Source organism: Talpa europaea, assembly GCF_964194135.1.
Source record: "Talpa europaea genome assembly, chromosome: 4".
Taxonomy (NCBI): domain Eukaryota; kingdom Metazoa; phylum Chordata; class Mammalia; order Eulipotyphla; family Talpidae; genus Talpa; species Talpa europaea.
In genome coordinates this window covers 116257442-116282005 of record NC_140070.1, presented here as the reverse complement: position 1 = coordinate 116282005, position 24564 = coordinate 116257442, and the positions used below count along the sequence as shown (strand labels likewise).

Here is a 24564-nt window from a genome sequence, read left to right as displayed (position 1 = left end):
GGAGAGTGAGGCCAGACCTTAAAAGAAGAGGTGGGGACTCTGCTGGGCAGTGAGAGTGGGTGGTGTGGAGTTTGAGAGGTGCCGCGGGCCCAGAGTCAGGGGAGATCGGTTGACAGGCCTTCCCCGAACGTTGTCATCCTTAAGGACAAGTCTTCACCCTTCCGGCAGGAAGGCCCAGCCTCTGCCCCTCCCTGGCCTGGGGCTCCAGTCCCGGGGCGTCCACGCACCTCCCGGTCCAGCCGCCCAGGGGCGGCCAGCAGCGGGGGGCTGCAGACCAGCCTCTCCTCCCTGCTTCGCGCCCCCTGGTCCCTCCCCTCCCCCTAGACCCCCCTTCCCCGCCGGGCCCCTCCCTTCCCCCCTGCCCCTCCCTCCCCTCCCCCACGAGCGATCCGGGCCGCGGCGGCTGGGCCGGACCCCCCGGGCTCAGCCCGGCCCCTAGCCGAGCGGCCGCCGCCGCCCCGTTTGCTGAGGAGGAGGCCCCCGGCCGGGGCGCCGGGCGCAGGGCATAAAACGGGCCCGAGCCGGCGCCCGGGGCACGAGAGCCGCGCACGGCCCGGGTCAGCGCCCGCCGGCTCGCGCTCCCCCGGCCGCCCCTGCCGCCCCGCCCGGCCCGGCCCGGCCCGGCCCGGCCCGGCGCCGACTCCGCGGCCGCCCGACGAGCCCCTCGCCGCACTGCCCCGGCCCCGGCCCCGGCCCCCGCCCGCCGCGCCGCCCCGGCCCGGCCCGCCTCCCGCCGGCCCGCTCCCGGCGGCGCCCGCCTCCCGCCTCGCGCCCGCCTCCCCAGCTGTCCCGTCCGCGTCATGCCGAGCCTCCCGGCCCCGCCGGCCCCGCTGCTGCTCCTCGGGCTGCTGCTGCTCGGCTCCCGGCCGGCCCGCGGCGCCGGCCCCGAGCCCCCCGCGCTGCCCATCCGGCCCGAGAAGGAGCCGCTGCCCGTTCGGGGAGCGGCAGGTAGGTGGGCGCGCTGGGGCCGGCGCCGCGGGGAGCCCGACGCGGGCGGAGTCCGCGCCGGCCGGAGGGGGCGCCGGGCGCAGGTGGCTGGGCTCGCGGGCCGCCCGGGGGGTGGGCGGGGGCCGCCGGCGCGGGTGCCCGGGAACCCCAGGCCCGGCCGGCGGCGCCCTGGGCGGGCACCCGGCGGAGCAGGACAGCGGCCGTCAGCCAAGCCCGTCCCCGCAGGCTGCTCCTTCGGCGGGAAGGTCTATGCCTTGGACGAGACGTGGCACCCGGACCTGGGGGAGCCCTTCGGGGTGATGCGCTGCGTGCTCTGCGCTTGCGAGGCGGTGAGTGGACCCCGCCGCCCTGGCCCCGACCCCCGCGGGCTGGGGCGCGCTGGGATCTTGAGACCGAAGCGTGGCTCCCAGCTGCGAGGAGAAGGAAGCGTCTGCAGATATTTGGGGTATTTTTCTGGCGCCCCCTTCAAGTCTCAGGTGTTGGCTATAATTGAGCACCTACTGTGTGCCAGGCTCTATGCCAATTCCATTTCTTCTGTTTCTCACTGAACTCCTGTTAGAACTTGCTAGATTATTAGCCCCCCGCTTCCAGAGAGGGAACCTGAAGCCCAGAGTGGCTGAATAACTTGGCTGGGGTCATGCAGCTTGCAAGTAGCAGAACTGTCTGACTCTGTCTTGGTCTCGTGATTCTTGCTCCCGTGCCCTTGGGTCCTCCCCTATCCATTGTGGTCCCCCCCCATCCATTGGGTCCCGTGCCCTTGGGTCCCCTCCCATCCATTGTGGTGCCCCCCCAACCCAGTGGGTCCCCCCCTCATTGACTTGTTCCCCTCCCTCTGTTTTCTGGTCTTCTTGAGTAGCCTCAGTGGGGTCGCCGAGCCAGGGGCCCAGGCAGGGTCAGCTGCAAGAACATCAAACCCGAGTGCCCAACCCTGACCTGTGCGCAGCCGCGCCAGCTGCCTGGACACTGCTGCCAGACCTGTCCCCAGGGTAAGGCTTGCTCCTGCATCCTTGGTCCTGAGCCATGCTGATAGGGCAGGTGGAGGGCCGACTAGTCCTCCCAGTGCCCAACTGAAGCCTTTGTCCCCATCCTCCCTGCGCAGAGCGCAGCGGTTCAGAGAGGCAGCCGACAGGCCTGGCCTTCGAGTATCCCCGGGATCCTGAGCACCGCAGCTACAGCGACCGCGGGGAGCCAGGAGCTGAGGATCGTGTGCGTGGAGAGGGCCATACCGGTAGGCTGGGGTCAGGGGTGGGGTGAGGAAGGAAGGGTTGGGATTGTAGTTGGGGCTGGGCGGCTGCTGCACACGATGCTACTAGGGACTCTTCCTCCCCTCCCAGACTTCGTGGCGCTGCTGACTGGGCCGAGGTCGCAGGCTGTGGCTCGGGCCAGAGTGTCGCTACTGCGCTCCAGCCTCCGTTTCTCCATCTCCTACCGGCAGTGAGAAAGGGGAAGGAGAAACCAGGGGTCAGATGGGGGGCGGGGGAGGGATAATTGGGAGAGGTTGGAGGAGCTGTTCTAGCCCAGTCTCAGAGTTCGGCTTCACTGGACCTCTTATTCCCAGGCTGGACCGTCCCGCTCGGATCCGCTTCTCAGACTCCAGTGGCAGCATCCTGTTTGAACACCCTGCTGCCCCCACCCAGGATGGCCTGGTGAGACGATGACATTTATGAGTGCTTATCCAGTCTGGGCACAGTGCTGACAGTGTGCTCTGCACTGCCTCCATTGGTCCTCACAGCAGTGCAGTGGGAGGAAGGCACTGACATTATCATGGCCATTTTACAGATGAGGGAACTGAGGCTCAGTAGCAGCTGTGATTTGCTCAAGGTCCCACAGCTAGTAAGTGGTGGAGCCAGGATTTGGCCCCAGGCATCTGGTTTCAGGGCCCCTTCTTTAGCTTTCGAGGAGGGCCTGGGGGCTCCTTCCCATATTCCTTCCTCACCAGAGCTGGGCTTCTCAGGGCCTGTCCCGCTTACTGTCTGAGTAGGGCCTTCTTGTCTCTCTGCTCCAGGTCTGTGGGGTGTGGCGGGCAGTGCCTCGGTTGTCTCTGCGGCTCCTTAGGGCAGAACAGCTGTATGTGGCACTCGTGACACCCTCTCACCCTTCGGGGGAGGTCTGGGGGCCTCTCCTCCGGCACCGGGCCCTGGCTGCAGGTGAGGGGAGCAAAGGGCCCCTGGATGTGAAATTCTGAGTCTTCTTTATCCCTAGGAAAAGAGTGGGCGGAGGAGAGGACTTTATGATGAACTCTTATGATCTTCTCTCCCTCCAGAGACCTTCAGTGCCATCTTGACCCTAGAAGGCTCCCCCCAGCAGGGTATAGGTGGCATCACCCTTCTCACTCTCAGTGACACAGAGGACTCCTTGCATTTTTTGCTACTCTTCCATGGGCTGCTGGAATCTAGGAATGGGGGTAAGTGGATGAGGCAAGAGCCTGTGAGAGAGTTGGGAGAACATCTAGCTCTCAGAGCGTCCACACGTGTGACCATTGCAGGGCCAACCCAGGTTCCCTTGCGGCTCCAGATTCTGCACCAGGGGCAGGTGTTGCGAGAGCTCCAGGCCAATGCCTCAGCTCAGGTGAGTGAGGATCTGGCTCTTGCTGTTACCATCTCTAGTCTCTCGCTGCTGCCCACCGTACCCTGCTCTGTCCCCAGGAGCAGGGCTTTGCTGAGGTGCTGCCCAATCTGACAGCCCAGGAGATGAACTGGTTGGTGCTGGGGGAGCTGCAGATGGCCCTGGAGAGGGCAGGTGGGCCAGGGCCACGTATCAGTGGACACATTGCTGCCAGACAGAGCTGTGATGGTGAGTCTGGGTGGGGCCTGGCAACTGGGCACACAACTGAGAGGCCAGACAAGCACAGGGAGGGGCCAGGATATGAATGGGAAGGATCCTGGGGACTGAGGAGATGAACAACCATAAGGCTAACCTGCCACTATCTGTCTTGCCCCTCTGCAGTCCTGCAAAGTGTCCTTTGTGGGGCCGAGGCCCTGAACCCAGTTCAGACGGGTGCAGCCGGCTCAGCCAGCCTTATACTGCTAGGAAATGGCTCCCTGATCTACCAGGTAAGAGTCAGGGCTGCAGGAGCTGGGGGGGGGGTGCAGCAGGGCAGCTGGACAGGGCGGGAGTCGACCTTCAGTGGTTCAAGCTTCAGGCCATCCCTGCCATTCCAATTTGTCCTCCAACCCTGCCCACCAGGTGCAAGTGGTAGGTACAGGCAGTGAGGTGGTGGCCATAACACTGGAGACGAAGCCTCAGAGAAGGAACCAGCGTTCTGTCCTGTGCCACATGGCTGGACTCCAGCCTGGAGGACGCATGGTGAGTGCTTCAGGTAGACATGAACCCCAGGACCCCAGAACTACAAGGTGGGGGCTGTGGGAAGCCAGGTGGGAAGAACAGTGATCATGCATTGCTCAGGGGTGTTCTTATTGACGTGTTGATTCACTGGACACATATTTAGTGAGTTTTAGGCTAGGGTCTGGAGTGCAAAGAAAATCAGCTGTGAGCCCTGTTCTCAGTAAGTGCATGTTGGATGGCAGGGTTTAGACACCAGTGTGGCAGGTCATGTAATTGGACCATGTTATAGGTAACAGCATGTGACAGCACCGAGCTACTCATTGTGCCTTCTCTGGTTGCTTACTTATATTATTTTTGGCCCTCAGAGTACCCATTTTATAGATGAGGAAGTGAAGGATCAGAGAGATTAAGTAACTCCTCCAGGCTGTTACATAGGTAGGCAGTCACAGAAGGGACTTGAACGTGGGCCTGCAAGGTTCTTATCCAGTGTTACCTGTGTGTAGAAGTGTGTATGCGTGGTGGGGGTGTGTGAAATGTGGAAAGGCTTCAGAGTCTTGGGCTTGTGTGAAAGCTGAGGAGGGGTGCAGTAGGGATCTAGTGGGGTATAGTTAAAGCTTTCCCTTCTCTGCCCCCCAGGCTGTGGGTGTCTGCCCTGGGCTGGGTGCCCGGGGGGCTCATATGCTGCTGCAGAATGAGCTGTTTCTCAACGTGGGCACCAAGGACTTACCAGACGGCGAGCTGCGAGGGCACGTGGCCGCCCTGCCCTACAGTGGGCACAATGCCCGCCATGATAGTGAGTGCCTCAGGGTGCCTGCCCTTCGTGTCCTCTAACCTGTCACTCAAGCATGTGAGGGATGGTGCCAGAGAGCCAGATCCTGGCATGTCTTTGTCTGTGCCCGGGCTCCAGGTTGGCATCTGGAGACGTTGGGGATGTAGCCGGTAACCCTGCCGGGAGAAGTGTTGTCATGGGGCAGAGGCCTCGGGACATTGTCTGCCAGCTCATAAACTCCTTGTTGGGGGAGATGGGGAATTATGGGATTGAGCAGCTGCTCCAAGCCATCATCTCATCTGTCACCTCTTCTCTGTTGGACCCAGTGCTACCTGTGCCCCTGGCAGGAGCCCTGGTGTTACCCCCTGTGCAGAGCCAGGCAGCAGGTCATGCCTGGCTCTCCTTGGACACTCACTGTCACCTGCACTATGAAGTGCTGCTGGCTGGGCTTGGTGGCTCAGAACAGGGCACCGTCACTGCCCACCTCCTTGGGCCTCCTGGGATGCCAGGACCCCGGCGGCTACTGAAGGGATTCTATGGCTCAGAGGTGAGGACGCAATGTGGGGAAAATATCTGCTTGGAAAATATCTGCTTTTTAGCATGAAGGGCTCTGTGGGTCTGTGGAGAGGGAAGCTGGGAGCAGGCAGCCTGGTGTGGCAGAACTGGCTTGGACTCAGGACTCAGACAGACCTGGGTGTGAATCTCACTCAGCCTTTTGTTATCCATTCTCTTTCTTGAATCCTTCTTTGGTGGGACCCCTTGGATAGCATGTAATGTCCCGAACTATTGAGGGGTAGGTGGGATGAAGTGGGGTGGGTTGCCATGGACTTGTGGTCACATAGACCTGGCTTCTGGGCTCCCCACCATTGCTAATGGCTTCGTGACCCGGGAGCCATTAAACTTCCCTGGGTCTTAGTTTCCCCCTCTGTGAAATGAGTAGGCTCGGTCTTAGGCTGCCTTGTTCCCATCTCACATCCTATCTAATCACAGGCCCAGGGTGTGGTGAAGGACCTGGAACCTGAGCTGCTACGGCACCTGGCACGGGGTACTGCCTCTCTGCTGATCGCCACCAAAGGGAGCCCCCAAGGGGAGCTGCGAGGGCAGGTAGGCAGGTAGTGTGGGCCAATGGGGATGATTCAGAGTTTGGTGGCACTGTGTTCCCTTGTTCTAGTTCCTTGCTCTCTCTGACTCCTGAGGTGGTAGTACCAAACTCCCTGACTGGTTGGGAGGATGTAGTCAGACAAAGTTCAATATGGAGCTGGCAGCTAACACCTCTGTCCCTGGCAGTGGGATGATTGCTGTTACTAGTAGTATCCTCTTGGGGTGCAGGGATGATCAGGAGCCCAACGTGTGTGTCTCAGGTTGTCTGGTCGCTGATGGAGACTCAAGGGGGAGCCTGGATGCTCCCTCACCCACCTTTCTTCCCAGGTGCACATTGCCAACCAATGCCAGGTGGGCGGCCTACGCCTGCCAGCAGCGGGGGCTGAGGGGGTGCCAGGGGCTCGCGATGCGGTGGCAGCTGCATTGCCCGCACTGCCTGCTGTATTAGGCCCAGACAGCCCTGTGCCTGCCAAACCCAGCGGCCCTGGGAGGCCCCGAGACCCCAACACCTGTTTCTTCGAGGGACAGCAGCGCCCCCATGGGGCTCATTGGGCACCTAACTATGACCCACTGTGCTCCCTCTGCACCTGCCAGGTAGGAGGCCCTGGATGGGTGCACTGGGAGCTGGGGTTTGGGCCAGGGTGCCTGGGAATCCCAGTCCACACCGTTCTCACCTCTCCCTGCAGAGACGCACAGTGATTTGTGACCCTGTGGTGTGCCCTCCGCCCAGCTGCCCAAGCCCTGTGCAGGTTCCTGACCAATGCTGCCCTGTGTGCCCAGGTGAGTGCCCCGAGTGTCTGCTGGTGGGAGAGGAGGCTCTAGGGAGGGAAGGAGGAGGATGACCCTTTGCTTTCATTTTACCTTTGACTCTGTAGAGAAACATGATGTCAGAGACCTGCCGGGGCTGCCAAGGAGCAGGGATCCTGGAGAGGGTGAGCTGGAAGTGTGTGTGCAGGGTTGGGGAATGCAGGGGAGTGTTGGGTGGTTCCAGAAGTGAGGCAGAAAGGTGAGAGTGTGTATGGGGGGGTCGGGAGGGGGCACAGGTTTCAAGTGGCACCTGATAGGCTTTGTTAGAGTTTTTGGCCCAGGAATGGGTCCTGGGGTTTGACTAGCGTGGGGTTGGCCTGAGCTTCAAGCCTTGGTTGTGGGCCCAGCTAGTGAGTTCAGTACTAATGGCAGCTGGGCACTGTCCCCCACCAGGCTGCTATTTTGATGGTGACCGGAGCTGGCGGGCAGCGGGTACCCGGTGGCACCCCGTCGTGCCCCCATTTGGCTTAATTAAGTGTGCTGTCTGCACCTGCAAGGTATGGCTGCCCAATCTTCTCTGGTGCCATAACCCAGCCGGGTCTGCAGAGATGGGGAGGGGGCTTCCAGGAGAGGAACACCCATCCTTGGTGAGGAGAACTCAAAGATGAAAGTAATTTGAGAAAAGTCCTTTGGGCTTTGCCAGTTGGCTTCCTGTAGGAGAGGGCAGGGGTTGACTTGGGCATGATTTCTAGCCCTGCCAGCTAACTCATGCCATGTAACCTTGGGCACTTTCTGTACCTTCCCGAGTCTCACTTTCCTCTGTGATAAGCAGATATGATAGCACCTACCTGGCAGGGTTACAATGAGGATTTGAGTTAGGGTATATAAAGTACCAGCCCAGGGCTTCTGAGCAAGAGGCCATGCATCTATTACATTTGAGGTATGGGAAAGAAGAGGGAGAAAGCAAGGAGGCTTATGTGCTCCCCTCCTTCCTGACACCCCTCACTCAATGGATCCCTACAGGGGGGCACGGGAGAGGTGCACTGTGAGAAGGTACAGTGTCCCCGGCTGGCCTGTGCCCAGCCTGTCCGCGCCAACCCCACTGACTGCTGCAAACAGTGTCCAGGTGAGGGGGGTGGGCACTGAGGCCTCTTGGGGCAGATAAGGTCCTTCACTTCTTTGTCCTGGGTGAGGGTGGATGGAAGGGACTTCTCAGATAATTCAGCATTTATTGAGCACTGCTTTGTGCCTAGCCTGGGGCCAGGGCTCTAAATGGAAAGACTGTGCATGTATTATGGGCTTTGTTGGGTTCCAATTCCTGCCCCATCCATCCATCCATCCATCCATCCATCCATCCATCCATCCATCATCCATCCATCATCCATCCATCCATCATCCATCCATCCATCCATCCGAATCCAAATTTATTACCTACTAATTGCCAGAAGCTGCTAGGTGCTGGAGATTCAAAGGCAAATAAAACCTGGTGGCTCTCACAGAGCTCACTTCTACTGACCGCGGTCTCCTTCCCTCCCTCCTTCCTTCCCTTCCAACAGTGGGGTCAGGGGCCAGACCTCAGCTGGGGGATCCCATGCAGGCCGATGGGCCGAGGGGCTGCCGTTTTGCGGGTCAGTGGTTCCCAGAGAGCCAGAGCTGGCACCCCTCTGTGCCCCCCTTTGGGGAGATGAGCTGTATCACCTGCAGATGTGGGGTAAGTGGGGAATGGGGATTTGTGTGCGGTGGTCATTAGGGGTTGAGTCTGGAGTGGGAAGGCCTTCCCAGAGAGGGCAGGCTCCCTGAAGTAGCTGAAGGCCTCTTGCCCCAGCACCACTGGGGATCCTCAGAATCTGCTCTGTCCTGCACCAGGCAGGGGTGCCCCACTGTGAGCGGGATGACTGTTCTCTGCCTCTGTCCTGCGCCCCAGGGAAGGAGAATCGCTGCTGTTCTCACTGTACACCCCGGCGGCGTAAGTGGGCAGGGCCAGCTCCTGTGGACTGTGGGATGAGCCTGGGAGGGGAGGGGCATCTGATTGTGCCCGGATCAAGGCCATCTGCTTCATAATGGCCATTCCATTCCAACCCCGCAGCAGCTTGGTGCACTTGTTATTTTTTTTTAAGATGTATTTATTTATGCATACAAGAACTTGGGTACAGGCCAGAGGTCTGGGGGGGGTGAGAGAATTCACCAGAGGCAGAGTGGGGAACAGAACTGACTGACAGAAATACACTGCTGAGGGGAGCAGCGGGCGAGACAGGAGAGGTGTGCTGCGCCATGTGGGTTGCTCCCTGGCCAGGGATCGAACTCGTGCTGCAGTGGCTGCGGATAGCTTCATAGGTTGCGTCTTAACCCCTCGCGCCACCAGGAAGGCTCTGCACTTGTTATCGATTACCTTTTCTTTATAAATGGATTCCCGAAACTCAGAAGAATTAGGCGACTAAACGGAGGTTGCACAGCTGGTATGTGCTGACTTGCTAAGAAAACTCTGACCTTTCTGGGACCAGAACAAAGTCATTCTGCTCTGCCCTCCATGCCACCCCATTTCCCTTTCCTTCTCCAAAGTCCACGCCCTTCTCTCTCCAGCAGTCCCAGAGACCAGGACAGTTCCAGAGCTGGAGAAAGAAGCTGAAGGCTCCTAGGGAGCAGCCTGAAGGCCACATGACCAAGAGGATCGGATCTGGGTCGGGGGAAGGAATGGCACTGAGGACCTGCGTTTTCCTGTGGGAAATCCAGTGCCTTTGTCTCCTCTTCTCTCTCCCACACTACCTCTGGGAACCACAACTCCACAAGGGGGAGGGGCAGCCAGGGCAGACCAAGGCCGTGTCCACTCCAGCTCCTGCCCTGTCACCCTCTGGCCTCTGCCTTGGAAGCCCAACCTCTTCCCTTTTGTACATAATGTCACTGGCTTGTTGGGATTTTTAATTTATCTTCACTCAGCACCAAGGGTTCCCCCACTCCACTCCTGCTGCCCCTGAGCTGAGCAGAGTCATTATTGGAGATTTTTGTATTTATTAAAACATTTTTTTTCAGTCTTTGGACTAAAGGTTGTCTCTGTGGCCAGGGATCTGAGTGGGCCTGAGAGGAGGAGGGGAGAGAGAGGAACTCTGTCTCCAGGGGCCACTGTCTGACTCCCGGGGGGGAGAGAGAGGAGACCTCGGAGGGGTCAGGCTAAACAGCAATTGACTGGCATGCCTGGATTCCACAGAGGGACTTGGCACTGCCTTAAGATGGACTAGAGCCGCAGCGCTCAGGCAGCCCAAAGCAGGATTGTGGCTCAAGTTCAGTTTCCACTGGCCCACCGAGCTGGCATTTTCACTGACCCCATATTTGAAGTTCCAAAGAGAGTAACAAAAGTCTCCCTAATCTCTTCCTTCTTTGTCTGAAGTGAGGCAAACACTCTCCTGTTACTCCTCTTTCATGGAAGCTAAGTGGGGCAAACTGGATCACAGTGGATTGGAATCAGCCCTGGTCCAGTTCTTGACTGAGCTTGTCTTGAGAGAAAGTGAGGTACAGAATAAACTACGATGCCTCGCCCCATTCTCCCATTAATGCCATCAGCAACTGGACATTTTTTAAAAAGATTTATTTATTTATGCATACAAGAGGTGGGTTTAGGCCAGAGGTGCGGGGGATGAGAGGATTCACCAGAGACAGAGTGGGGAACAGAACAGGCAGACTGACTGAAATCCACTGCTGAGGGGAGCAGCAGGCGAAACAGGAGAGGTCTGCTGTGCCATGTGGTCCAGCTCCTTGGCCAGGGATTGAACTACTGCAGTAGCTGCGGATAGCTTCATAGTGCTGACGCTTAACCCCTTGCGCCACCAGGGAGGCCCATTTTCACAGACCTCCCAAGCTTGAGGGAAAGGAGTCTCAGGATAGAGAGCTCACAAGTTGATGTATTTGCAGATCTAGCGCATATAAATGATGTGGGATGAATGAGGTCTGGTAGGATACAGGCAAAGGGCAATCATAACCTTATTTAGGGTTAGGCATGACTTGTGTGCTGAAAAAAGCCCATAGAAGCATCGAGTTCCAGTTCTGCTGTCAACTAGCTGAGTTATACAACCTCTCTCATTCCTTTCTGTAAAGCAGATAGGTCCCTCATAGATTCCATCAGTGTTGGTGTCATGCAGCTCCGGCCCGGCACGCACTCGTCGGAAAGGGGCTTGAGTGAGCCGAGGTAGCATTTCTAGAACTGGTTTGTAACTGAAGACAGGGAGAAATCTGGAGAGAAGCGTGACAATGGGCTTCAAGTGCCTTGAGTGTGAGAGCCCGCTGAAGCCCAAGGGGGACGGGGAGGCCAAGCTGGGGATAAAGGAGTGAGGAGGGTGGGATAGTGGGACTCTATGCAGAGCCCTGCTGGATCATGAGGGTCAGAGAAGAAAAAGAGCAGGTGGGAAACCAAGTACACCTCTCCACATCTGGTGTCAGGGAGGCTTTGGCCCAAAACTGGAGGGACTGGCAGAAGTGACCTTCCTGGTGGGGAGTTTGCCGGCGAGAAGGGTTGAGAAGGGAAACTGATCTTTAGATTTAACGTGATGTGCATGAGACTGGAGGGAGGGTAGAGGCAGTTGGCACCCACCGTGTGGTGTGGTGGGCTCCAGGAGGCAGGGCTTACCCTGAGAGCTGTCACTGCAGGCATGTTCCAGAGCAGGGCTCCTTGGAAGTCAGCTGAGCCAGTGGATGCAGGCAGAGTACTATTCCCCTGAGACAAATGTCCTTTCTTACCCCAGCCTCAGTTCCAACCAATGCCAGCCAGTCCACAGGCCCCACTGGAGCCCCAGGGATGGCGACGAGGGGTCCAGTCCTGTCTCAGCCTCACACAGCGTGGAAGCTCTGGCCTGTGGAGGCCTCAAGAGGGCACCCCATGCATTCCTCTTTAGGCAGCTGCATAACCTCAGAAAGCCTTTCTAAAAAACAAAAGCAAACCAAAAAACCCTAAAACAACAACAAAGCCTGAGAGAGTATTTTTAGTGTCTCACAACAGTTGCTGGTGGAATTTCATACTCCATCTCTGAGCCTGAGGTGTGTCAGGTCTTCTACTTTGCAGGGGACTTCCCTGGGCCCTTGAGCTACTCCAGCAGAAAGAGATGGAAGGGAATACACAGGGGCCCTGTTTGGCTGTAGGAGAAATGCGGTGGTTCCAATGTAAGGATCAGTTTTGCAAACTCCTTTACATACAGTTCTTCACTTTGTACTTTCTACTTGTGTACCTTTTGTGTTCTGTAGCAGCCCCCCCTTGCCCATCTTTTATATGCCAAGTTCAGAATTTGCTGTCCAGGGATGAACAGCTACAGGAGTTATCACTTGGTGGCGCTGCTGGCAGCCTCAGTGCACCTTGGGCAAGTCGTCAGAGCAGCATCTCCGCAGGTATTTGAATAATTTAAGGCAATGAGTTAAGAAGGATACTTTTCGAATCCTGGCCTTAGGCCAGTGAAGGTGCTTCTGGGTAGAAGGGTCTAGGGACCCGGGGCAAGTGCAGTGGCACAGGCACTTGCAGGGGGTGGGAAGTCCAGGGCCCTTGCTCTATTTCCAGGTCAGCTGTTCAACTTCTAGAAAAGTTTGCAGAGAATTGGGTGGCTTTTAAAACAATTTCCAGAAGAACTGATTTAATGCATGTCACCCTTAGTCTTTTATTAAAAAAGTGGTATTAGGAAGGCAAAGGTGTGACACTTCTGACCTTGGAGCTGGAGGACACAGAAAAGTGACAGAAAGGGGGCTTCTTCTAAAAGCCTAATGGTGGGACAAGGGGAGCTCACCACGCTGGAAGGGGCACATTTTAACTCATTGGATTTTTGGTAGTCAGAGAGTGTGTAAAGGAAAAAACAGAACATGGTTGGAATACAGGAAATACATGGTTAAAGGTGACCAAAAGGGAGGAATTTGAGGGCCTTGTATGATAATTATGGGGTGCTGACAGGGAGCCACCCCTTCTAACAGTGTTTGGCTTTGACTCCAGTTTTTGTGTACAAAGGGGTGGTCAGAATTACTTTTGCTTATCATCCCCCGTTAGGAAGAAAGAATTCCAAGCCCTGGATCACCACTATTAACAATCACTGAGCATGTTTCTGAGTTTTAGCAGCTGAGGCCTCCCTGGGTCCTCCCCTGCAGCGCCTCTCCCCACCGAGCAGTAGCTGTGATGTCTGTGCTCGGTCCAGTGGAGGGTTTGTGTGGTCACCTCTGGGGCTGGAGCACATGTAAATCTGTACCTGGAAAGCAGGAGATTGCATTTAAGGGAAATCTGGCCCTTTGTTTCTAAGATGGTGATGGTGGTAGAGGAGAGGCAAAGAAACAATTTTTAAAAATCCTCACCAACTCAAAGAATTTGGTAGATTGAATCGGTGGTTTGATTTTCAGCAAGTCAACTAGAGTCCAACAGTGGAGTCTCAGCACCTCACTGAGGGGGGTTAGGTGGGCTTGGAGGTTGTCCTGTCTGCAGGTGGGTGGCAGAGGCTGGTCTGTGGGGCTGTCTCCCCATGGGCCGGAGCTCCTGCTGTCCCTAGGAGGAGTAATTCACAGTAGCTTCTTGACCCTTGGCTCTTGACTGAGACAATCCCCTTGGTTTGGCTCTTGACTGAGACATCAGGTTTTTCTTCTTCTTTTGAAGTTACCCGAGTCCCTATCCTACTGCAGGGACAGACTCCTCACTCCATTTGTGCAGTGGACAAGCGGGGGCCCAGTGGAGGTAGCAGGAGTCAGTGAAAGGGAAGTGTCCTGACAAGTGCCCCATTAAGTCCTTTTCCAGGCAGGGGCTGGAGAGGCTGCTTTGGGGGCACCAGGAAGACAGCTGTGCCAGGGGCAGGTTATTCTAGTCCAGAAGCTGGTGGACCTTATGAGCCTGGTGTGGCTGGGAAAGTAGGACACAGACTGTACTGTGGCCATGTCTGTCAGTTTCTATACTCATGGCAGGGAGAGCCTGGTGCATGGCCCATTGTTGCTGCTGCCCCCCATCCTGGCAGCCCTGGTGCTTGCCATGGAGGCCCTCACTGTGAGGGGAGATGGGGGATGTGCATGCTTGTGCCCTGTTAGGCACTTTTGGGGAGTATTGATGTGTATCTGCATACGTGTACACACATACCTGAAATATGTTATGTGTGAGTGTGGATTATTCATACTGCACTTTTACAATCTGTAGAGTTTTCAATTTCAACAATTACTGTTTCATTCTTCCTGATGTGAATCTAAAAACAGCAACGAGGGCCTCCCCAGTGGCGCAGCGGTTGAGGAAGCAGTTGAGGGCTGGGAAGCTGCCCGCAGCCTCTGCAGCGCCGGTTTGATCCCCGGCCGCCCGGCTAGGGTCCCACATGGTGCCCAGACCTCTCCTGCCGCCCGCTGCTCCCCTCAGCAGTGTATTTCGTCAGTCTGCCTGTTCTGTTGCCCGCTATGGCTCTGGTGAATTCTCTCACCCACCCGCACTTCTGACTGTACCCAGTGCTTGTATAAATAAATAAATAAATCTTAAAAAAAATAAAAACTGCAACGAACTTGTTTTTTATGTATTTTAAAATTTTTGTCTATGTATATTTTTTAAAGATTTATTTATTTATACATACAAGAACTGAGGTGTAGGCCAGAGGTGCAGGGGGTGATAGGATTCACCAGTGACAGAGTGGGGAGCAGAACAGGTGGATTGACTGAAACACACTGCTGAGGGGAGCAGTGTGCGCGACAGGGGAGGTCAGCTGTGCCATGTGTGTAGCTCTCTGGCCGGCAGGCCGGGAATCGAACTCTTCTGGGAATTGAACTCATGCTGCAGTGGCTGCTGATAGCTTCATGGTGCTGCAACTTAACCCCTTGCACCACCAGGAAAGCCTCCTGAACTTGTTTTTTAAAACCCAAACCCTCTGTAGTCCTTTCTGCCTTCTAAGTGGGTAAAGGTAGAGACACATTTTGATCAGGAAGGAGAGTGGGGGTGGGCTGTAGTAAGCAGCAAGACAAGAGGCCACAGAGAAAAAAAGCCAAAGATAAATGTCCAAGGAGGAATAGTTAAAAGCCTTTAACTATGTACTGTTTATCTTACGAGTAATCAGTTTAATCACTTTTAAAAACCTACTAATTGCAGGCAAAATGTCCAGAATGATTGCTTGGGAATAATTTCTTCCTCACCCCTGTGCCCTGCATCCAGTTCTGCTCCGCAAAGAACAAGGATATCTAAGATTTGAGTGTAGATTGTTTGCATTATTGTGATACAGACTAGGTTTTCAAAGTTTAATATGCATATGATTTGGCTGGGAGACTTGTTTAAATGCAGATTCCGAACCAGAAGTTCTCCGATGAGACCCGAGATTCTGCATTACTGAGAAGTTCCCAAGCAATGCTGATGGTTCTGTGAGTTGCAGGGATGAGATTGTCCATCACTCCATATTTCCAGCAAGACTGCCATACCACCCATGCCACATGTAAGTTTATTCACTCAACTAAACTAATATTTCCTAAGCATCTTTTTTTTTTTTTTTTTTTTGGTCAGGCACTATTCTAGGTGCTGGGGACTCCACAGTGAGTCAAACTGCCCAAACCCTCTGCCTGGGTAGAATTTAAAACCTATTGGGGAAGAGAACTAATAAATACAATAGATAAGTCTCTTATATAGCATGGCAGAAGAAGATGTACTCTAGGAAAAATAGAGAATGAGAAGGGGAACTGGGAGCCCCAGGGAAGAGGATGTAGGTATAATTTTAATAAAGATGGTCACAGAGTGCTCTGGGTAGGTGACATTTGAATAAAGACATGAAGGAGGGGAGGGAGAGAACTTTAGGCACATGTAATGATTTGTAAGAAATTATGAATGGGGTTCAAGTTCCTTGACAGGAGATAAGAGAAGAGATACCTGCTGTGGTTGTGAGATACTTGCAAAATCCATCTGTCAGTAGACACCAGAGCTCAGAGGGGATTCTCAGAAAGAGTCTTTTGGGATATTAGGGAGAGAGCAGGATCACTGCATGAACAAAGGATGAGGTTTTGTTTTGTAGTTATGTTTTTTGAGGTAAGTGGATTATAACACTGTACATGTCTTAGGGGTATGGGTTCGTGCCTCTGCAAATGTATCTCACCACTCCAAGCCCACCACCAATAATCTTCCACCGTAGTCTGTTGGACCCCTTCCCCAACCTATACTCCCCTTGTGGTAGCCACCATCCTCTAGTCAGATTTCTTTTTTTTTTTTTTAAGATTTTTTTATTTATGCATACAAGAACTGGGGTATGGGCCAGAGATGCAGGGGTCAGGGGTGAGAGGATTCACCAGAGACAAAGCAGGGAGCAGAACAGGCAGACTGAGGAAATAACACTGCTGAGGGGAGCAGCAGGTGAGACAGGAGAGTACTGCTTCGCTGTATGTGTTTCTCTCTGGCTGGCAGGGGGTTGAACTCATGCTGCAGAGGCTGCAGTTTGCTTCATAGTGTGGTGCTTAACCCCTTGCGCCACCAGGGAGGCCCCTGTAGTCAGATTTCTAAGGTTTGTTCTTTCGCTTTTTTTTTTTAAGATTTATTTATTTATGCATACAAGAACTAGGCTGTAAGCCAGAGGTGGTGGTGGGGGTGGTGGTGGCGGTGAGAGGATTCACCAGACAAAGTGGGGAGCAGAATAGGCAGATCTACTGAAATACACTGCTGAGGGGAGCAGCGGGCAAGACAGGAGAGGTCTGCTGCACCATGTGGGTGGCTCCCTGGCAGGCTGGGGATCACTTGCACGGTGTTGGCTGTAGTGGCTGGCAGTAGCTTGATAGCGCTGTCTTTAACCCCTGCACCACCAGGGAGGCCCGCCCCCCCCCCCTTTTTTTTTCAATGTTTAGAGGCGGAGGTGTTGATTCAATTAATTGTATTAAATCTTTTCTTTGAGCACTTGAATCATGTACTATATAAAGATGCAATGTGACTGGAGTCAGAGTTGAAGAAACACCTACTAACCCACATAATCAGGCACGCACATGAATGTGTCACTTGTGCCTGCATGACTTTGTTTACAAGATACAACCCACCCAGGCATTTGGGAGTCTGGAAAAAGAGGAATGAGGGAGGACGGTCTGTTCAGGATGGGGAAGGGATCTTAGTGTAAAATCTCTACGAAGGAAGAGGTTGCAATTTAAGCACATACTTTGTGGTGGGAAATGTTAAGAGGCCCAAATGCCACATGAAATGTAAAGAGGTTGGCAGACACGGCGGTCTGTACTTTGAAAATCTCACTTCATGTCACCTAACGAAGAATTCAGCAGAAAACACAATGGGCTTCTGGAAACTCTGAGCAAAGGGGCTGATGAAAAAGAAGGGAAGCAAAGGAATGGTGGTCGTGTAAGGGGAGGTACCTACCTGGTATACTCATCCTGGAAGGGCAGACTCCAGATGTTGTTGGGGAACAAAGGTGCTTCATCCCTCCCTCTCTCTCCTCCCCCACCACGGCTCTAGCAGCTGGAACCAGACAAGTCCCAGCCTGTCTTCCCAGGAAAATGGGGAGTCCATCTGGGGTGAGCTCCCCCCCAGTACCCCAGGTCCCAGGAGCTCTAAATTACATTGGCTTTCAGGACTTATTCCCCTCTCCACTTGACAAAAACATTACTGCACCTGCTGGCTGATGCCTGAAATTCCTTCAGTAGACAGTTGTCTTTTCACAACTTGCAAAAGGGAGTTTTAAAATGCTAACCACTGGGTAAGATATGAGGTCATCTGCTAAAGCATAATCTACCAGGCGACAAGTGTAAATGATTATTGTCAGATCCTGTCTTTTTATTATTATTATTTTCGACAATGGAAGAATTAGAAAAAATGGAAGAGGATGAGTGACTGAAGGGTGAGGAGGCAGGGCCTGGGGACCTCGGAGCCAGCCTTCCAGGGACACTGTCTGGGGCGGGGCTCTTTCCCTTCGACAGCTGGTGAAGAATAGTTGCTGTGTGAGGAGGAATTTCTGACCTGCACATCTGTGCGCTCCTCAGCTTAGCGGGAACTCAGCCACTCAGACATATGATTCACATCAACTGTGTTTTTCATGAGTTTTAGAAGGCTTTTCTTTCTTTCTTTTTTTTTTTTTTAAAGCAACGCTGATGTCATTATGAAGGAACTTTCTCTCAGGTTCCAACTGAGGTATCACGTAAGTTCCAACTGAAGTACCAGTGGACGTGGCACCAGGGACAATCCTCAGAAGTAGCTTTTTAGCTTCCCTCCCCCTCCTCCAGAGATAGAGGAAGGAGGGGACTTTCTGACAGGGATAAAGGAAATCATGTTTTTTTTTTTTAAATCATAAATGTAATGATTCTTCATTGGAAAAGTTTTGGTAAATATAAAAGTATAAAATGAAAACAATTAATATTAATTACTTAATACAACTAAAATGCCAATTCAGAAATAATCCACTCACTTTTGATTTTTTTCACTTCATCTTTTTTCTTACCATTATATACCATGATTTATTTGGATTTTATTTCTAACAAACCATCTTTTTCAATTATAAAACTAATGTTTGCCTGAAGTAGAAAATGCAGTTAAGGAAAAAAATCCAGAAAAACCCTTCATAGAGAGTGCAGGTTTCTGAAGTGTTTTCTTTCTTCAGCAGGTTTTGTTGTTTGTCCTGTGTTTATAGGTTCATATCCTGCTTTTCTTCACTTGATCCTACTATTGCACATCTCATGAGCCTTTGCCATGGATTGACAGAGCTTTAAGAAAGACAATGCCGTGTTTTCCCACATCTGGGTGAAGCCAGACCCAGAGGCCAAGCTGAAACCCCACAGCCTGAGCATCATCTTGGTGTATAGACTTGTCAGGCCTGGCCTGGGATGAGGAGGGCATGAGGACACCTACAATGGAATCAGGGGGAGCCATGAGTGAGCTGGAAAGTGGCAGCCAGAGGGAGTCAGAGATGCACTGCTGGGGAGGGGGAGCATTCCCCCTGAGGTGGGTCAAAAACTGCTCTGAAGCTGGACTCGCTCTCTCCACATAGCTGTGGTTACCTTAATAGTTTGCAATGTGTGTATTCGTTTTGGTTGCCAAGACTCAGCTGAGTGTATTTGGGCTCAATAGATGACATTTTGTGAGGAAAAAGGAGGCAGCTGGGGAGGGCGGTAGCTGGGGAGGCAGCTGAGGAGTAAGAAAAACCTGCTTTGTTAGTGACCTTTTGATCACTTGACCTCCATTGCCTCAGTTTACTTACCTTTGAAAATGTTCCTAAAATAGAATGAGTCTTACACTAGTATGGTTTAGTAAAATGGTTTGGATCCAAGGAAGGCCTGACCGTTTTTGGCTGTGTGACCTTGGACAAGCCATCTGACCTATCTGAGCCCTTGCTTCCTACAAAATGGTGATGCTAGCAACTATCTTCTTAATTATTATAATAACCATAGCAAAGTTATGTAAGGTGTTTGGAATATAGTTGGCACTCAGTGACAACATGGTAGTTGGATCTGATGGATGTGAGAATCATGAGGGAGTTACAAAGTGCCATGCGTACCCATGTGTAGGGTAAGGTAAAAGTATCAGGTTTTTCTGCCCTCCTGCCATTAGGATAGATGACGGTCCCGAATGCATGCCTGATGGCGGGCACGTGGAATAGGGTGTGGGCATAGGTAGATGGGATTCACCTGGGCTAAGACCGGGCTTTTAAGGGCGGCGTCACGGGGATGCAGGAGAAGCAGTAGAAGCATAAAGAACTACGAGAGAAACAGAGAGAAGGCCAGAGAGCCCATAGAGAGTGAAGACTTGCTGGGGGCTGGGAGCCTGGCAGCCTCCTGGCCCCCCAGCACCCCTGCCTGCTGTGTACCAGGTAAATCCCAATAAAAGCCTGAAAAGCCACCAAGGGCTCCAGGACTCTTCTCCTTTACCCAGTCTGCTGGATCAGAAAACCTGCACTGCGCCCCTTCCTGCCCCTACATTTGGCGTAAGTCAGCAAGATGATCCATGCGGATGGGTATGGAGCCCTCCGAAGACCTCAGGAGTAGCAAACTGAGCCTGTGACAGTGCTGGAGGCACCATGGCAGTACAGAAGGTGGACAAGGTCCGGGAGCTATGGGATGAGACCTCGCCTGGAGGAGGAGACGCTGAGAGGACCAGCCAATGACCCCTGAGGCAGCAAGAATCGTTGGAGAGGGCTACGATTTGGAGCTCGCCAGTGCTGATGGCAGGGAGAGGCCAATGGACTTGGACTAATGGACTTGGACTGACAATCTCGCCAGAAGGTGGAGGAACCTTGGCAAGTTGTTACATTTTGGGGACCCTGAGGGTGGATGGTATTCTTTAAGATTGAGAAACCCTGAGGGGCCGTTAAGCAGCCTAAGTATGCTGAAGACCATTGAGTCTCTTAAAATCACCTGTGGGTGATGCCCTGCTCATTGTTGAGTGAGGGTGAGGAGCTGAGGAACCCATAGTTGGGGGACGGGTGGGGAATGTGGCTTGGGGTGGAGCCCAAGCCAAAGAGAGGACCCAAGAGAGGCCGCATGTGGAGCTTGTATCCACGGATCCCCGACCCATGTGCTTGTGCAGTGGGTTGGCCTGAGTGCAGGGGTCTGCGTGTTGCATTGGTGGCGATGAAAGCTGAGTGTTGGAGCGACTGCAGACAGAAACCCTGAGGGTTGGCGATTACCACCAACAGAATAGAATCGCCCATCCCAGAGTGAGTGCATCCTGGGGGTGGATGCGGTGTGTGGCTTGTGGCCGAGACCACAGCCAGAGAAGGCCAGGAAGCCTGATAGCTCCTGGTGTGTGATGGTAGATGCCGTGAGTGGTTCCCCTCCCTCGTATGAGCAGTGCCTTTGGCAGCAGAAGTGGTGGATCATCTGCTGGTGCCAATAACTGTCTTGCCACTAGGTTGGTGCCCTGCTTGGACTTGGTGTTCTGTTCTATTTTATGTATTCAGTTATATTCTATGTACTTTCATGGGCCGTAGCTGCAGTGTTCATATTCGCCAAGAGAAACGTGTGTATAACTTGTATAGACTATCTGGCAGAAAACCCTGAGGGGGTGGATTATAGGGTAAGGTAAAAGTATCAGGCTTTTCTGCCCTCCCGCCATTAGGATAGATGACGGAACCCTGTGGTCCCGAATGCACGCCTGATGGCGGGCACCTGGAGTAGGGTGTGGGCATAGGTAGATGGGATTCACCTGGGCTAAGACTGGGCTTTTAAGGGCGACGTCACAGGGATGCCAGTAAAAGCAGAGCAGCAGAGAAGCTGAGAAGAGAAGTAGAGAGAGAAGTAGAAGCATAAAGAACCACGAGAGAAGCAGAGAGAAGGCTGGAGAGCCCAGATAGAGTGAAGACTTGCTGGGGACTGGGAGGCCTGCCAGCCTCCTGGCCCCCCAGGACCCCTGCCTGCTGTGTACCTGGTAAATCCCAATAAAAGCCTGCTGAAGCCACTGAGGCCTCCAGGACTCTCTTCTCCTTTACCTGGTCTGCTGGATCAGAAAACCTGCTCAGTGCACATTCCTGCCACTACACCATGAAAAGGCAAGGTTGTTCTGGGGTAGAGGAACTACATACTCTGGGCTTCATCATGTGATAGCACAAAAATTACTACTGTGGGCTTGACCACAGCCTTTTTACTGTCAGAGAATCCTCCATGGCTAGTCTAATCTCCACTCTTCTTTCTCAGCCCCGGGAGGAAGCATGCTTTCTTCCTGGGAATGAAGCTAAATCAAGTTCCCTAATCAGGGAGTGAGAGGCAGGGTACAGCGGGGAAGGCTCTAGGGCTGGAGAGGTGGGTGCAGAGAAGTGGAGTTACTGGAACTCTCATACATTGCTGGTGTGAATGAAAAAGTGGTACAGTCACTTTGGAAAACAATTTGGTAGTTTCTTAGAAAGTTAAACGCATGCCATGCAATCCAACAGTTTCATTCCGACTTATTTACCTGGTGAGATGAAATGAAAATTGTTTCCACAGAACCCTATATAGGGTGAATGAAGGTGGTCAGACTTTTACACCGCTGGCCTCTGTGGCTATCACCTGTGGCCTTGAATGCAGAAGGTGGCTTAGGAGCGTGGTTGCGGAGCACACATGCCTGATGGCAGACACCTGGAGTATGGTGTGGGCATGAAGAAGTGGGCACACCTGAGCCTGTAGGCTGAGGCTATACGGGCAGCATCACACAGAGAATGGCTACAGCAAGAAAGAGAACACGGGACAATGCCCAAGGAGAAAGAGTAAAGATTTGACAGGGGCAGGAAGGCCTGCCAGTCTCCTGGCCCCCACGGCTTCCCTGCCTTGCCAACCTGTGGGCTTGCGCCACGGCAATTGATGAAGAAAGAGCATTAAAGCCTGAAAAAGCCACTGAGGGCTCTGGACTCTCTTTACCTGTATCCCGAATTGCAACAGGGTGGTCCCCAGGAAAGGGGGAGGTTCCCTGCCCCACCCAAGGGAGGGTGGAGCTGAGCAGGAAGAGGAGAAGCTGCAGAAGAGACTGAGAAGGAAGCAGGATGGAGCCAGGAGACCTGGAGGAGGCGCATGGAGCCTAGAGACACGTGAAGAAACTGCGCTTGTCTTTTGGTCATGGACTGGGTGACACAGATGTGGGTGAGACCCGTGGAGAGGTGACCATGGCAGCTTTTATCTTGATGTTGATTTTGCTCTTTTCCTTCCAGGCTTGTCCGGTTGTTTGTGACCCTTTTCTGTGGGTCCCCACTGGAAGATGCTTTAGACTTGGGGCAGGCTTTGGGGCCTTGCTCTGGGCCAATCCCATATGGATGGACTTTTACCCACGAGGGGACGGGGAACTTAGGGTGCTTCATTTAGAAACTAGACTCTTTGCCTTACCTGTATTGTTTCCTAGTTTTATTAAAGTTCCTTCCCATTAAAGTCTCCTATGTTTTGTGTTGATGCGGCGGATGGCAGAACCCATGTAGAATAGGCAGGTTTGCGGGGTTTGGGCTGCCCCTCTCCCTGTCCTATAACAGAATCAATAGAGAACCTGCCCCATGCCTTGCTGGCACTACACCCTATATGTGGATATTTATGGAAACTTTATTAATAACTGGGAACAACCCAGATGATTTCATCAAGGGAAGTGATGGCAATCAGTGGTCTGTATCATTCGGCAGAACGCCACTATTCAGCAATAAAGGGTAATGGCCTGTTAATAAACACAGCAGTGTGGATGAATCTCACATTCATTACACTCCGTGACAGAAGCCAGACTGAAAAGGTTACATACTGTATGCTCTATTCAGATGGCATTCTAGAAAAGGCAAGACTATTTGCACAGTGGTTTTGAGGGACTGGGATTGGGACAGAGGTTGACTATGTAGGAGCATAGGGAATATTTCTGGGGTGGTGGAATGATTGTTTGTTGATTGTGGCAGTGTTTACATGACCGTGTGAGTTTGTCAAGAACTCTTAGAACCAATTACTCAAAGGGGTGAATTTTCATTGTATGTAAATTATACATTAATGCAAATTGGGGGGAAAATGGTAGTGCAGTGACCACTTGTCATTTTGAGGCTGCCAATCAAATTTCTGGATCCTTTTAACCCCTAAATCATCTATAGAGGTCTCCATTCAGTGAGGTCTGGATGAAAAGCAGGCCTCCTGTCCACTGTATAAACCAAAGGGACCACTTGTCCCTCTCTCTGGAAAGCTGTGTGTGGGTGGGTGAGTTGGGCTCAACCAATTGGATACTCTCTTCTGGGATTTAGATTCCTAAGACTATATGACCAAAGGTTTTAGGATGGAGGCATGTGAATCAACAACCGTGATCAGATGTTCCTGGGCCGAGACCTGGCATTCTTGTTACTGCTTCTGAAAGTTTCCCTCTCCTTTAAACTGCCAATTCTGTTTTTGCTTACAATGACTACAGCTGATTTCTGTCATTTGCAACTCAAGAAACTTGATGATACAAATTGGATAAGGGCAGGTAGAAAGAAGGAAGAAAATAGAAGTAAAGATTGGGAAAGAGGAATGAGAAGATAATGAGGCAGGCAGATAGAGCCAAGTAATGAATCCAGGGCAAACCAAGTTAGGTAGATTTGTCACTGGTACAAGGGGGTGGGGGTAGGTGGTGTGTGTGTGTGTGTGTGTGTGTGTGTGTGTGTGTGTGTGTGTGTGTGTGTGTGATTTGGTCCTGATACTGCTATACTGTTGCATTGCCAGCAATGTAATCTGGCTCCCCCATTGTTGTGCTTTGTGGGTTTGTTATGGCTGCTAATATGCTCATTTTGTTCTTCCCCATCTGGGGTACAGATACAATGAATAACAACAGCTATTGTCTGCTGTGTGGCATGCATTCTTAATTTTATCCACAACATCCTGGGGTAGTACTAATGTTCCTACCTTATGGAAAAAATGCTGAGGTTTAGGAGATCAGGCAAGGCATACAAAGTGTGTGGCTGTGTGGGGATTCAAATGCAGGTCTGACTTAGTAGACAGGATTCCAGGGATCATTACAGTTTTCAGGGAGGGGACAAGCAGTCCAAGCGTCTGCAGACTCAGGTCCCTTTGAGGAAGGTTTCAAAGGGCCTCATCCAGTTCACTGCATTCTCTAGTAACAAGTCTTCTGTATTTTATTCTATATCTTTAGGAGGCACAGAGGTGTAGGGGAGTAGTTCTGACCTGGGAGCTTTTATAAAACACTATCTGTCTCCTAGACCAGAGTCTGGGGGTGGACTCCTGGTAGCAACAGTTTACAAAATTTCCCAAGGGGCTTCTGACATAGGGGGGCCAAAGGGACAAAGGCAGGCTCCAGAGGCATGGTCAGGAGGTGTGGTGGCCTCTCCATGGTGCAGAGCTCTCCCCCAGGGAAGCCAGCCTGGGAA

General features: G+C 53.0%; 1 protein-coding gene across 1 annotated transcript; it reads left to right on the top strand.

Annotated features, from left to right (window-relative positions):
* Nucleotides 1–800: 800 nt before the first annotated feature.
* Nucleotides 801–9486, top strand: CHRD (chordin; the record flags this gene model as incomplete). The annotated part of the gene is made up of 23 exons (XM_084231070.1): nt 801–948; nt 1174–1277; nt 1805–1934; nt 2048–2176; nt 2283–2382; nt 2507–2594; nt 2954–3095; nt 3212–3352; nt 3434–3516; nt 3594–3741; nt 3895–4001; nt 4135–4254; nt 4870–5026; nt 5329–5549; nt 5993–6106; nt 6431–6697; nt 6790–6883; nt 6979–7035; nt 7304–7407; nt 7874–7976; nt 8407–8561; nt 8717–8816; nt 9431–9486. The coding sequence occupies 23 exons, from the start codon at nt 801–803 to the stop codon at nt 9484–9486; spliced, it is 2868 nt and encodes a 955-aa protein (XP_084087196.1).
* Nucleotides 9487–24564: the final 15078 nt, after the last annotated feature.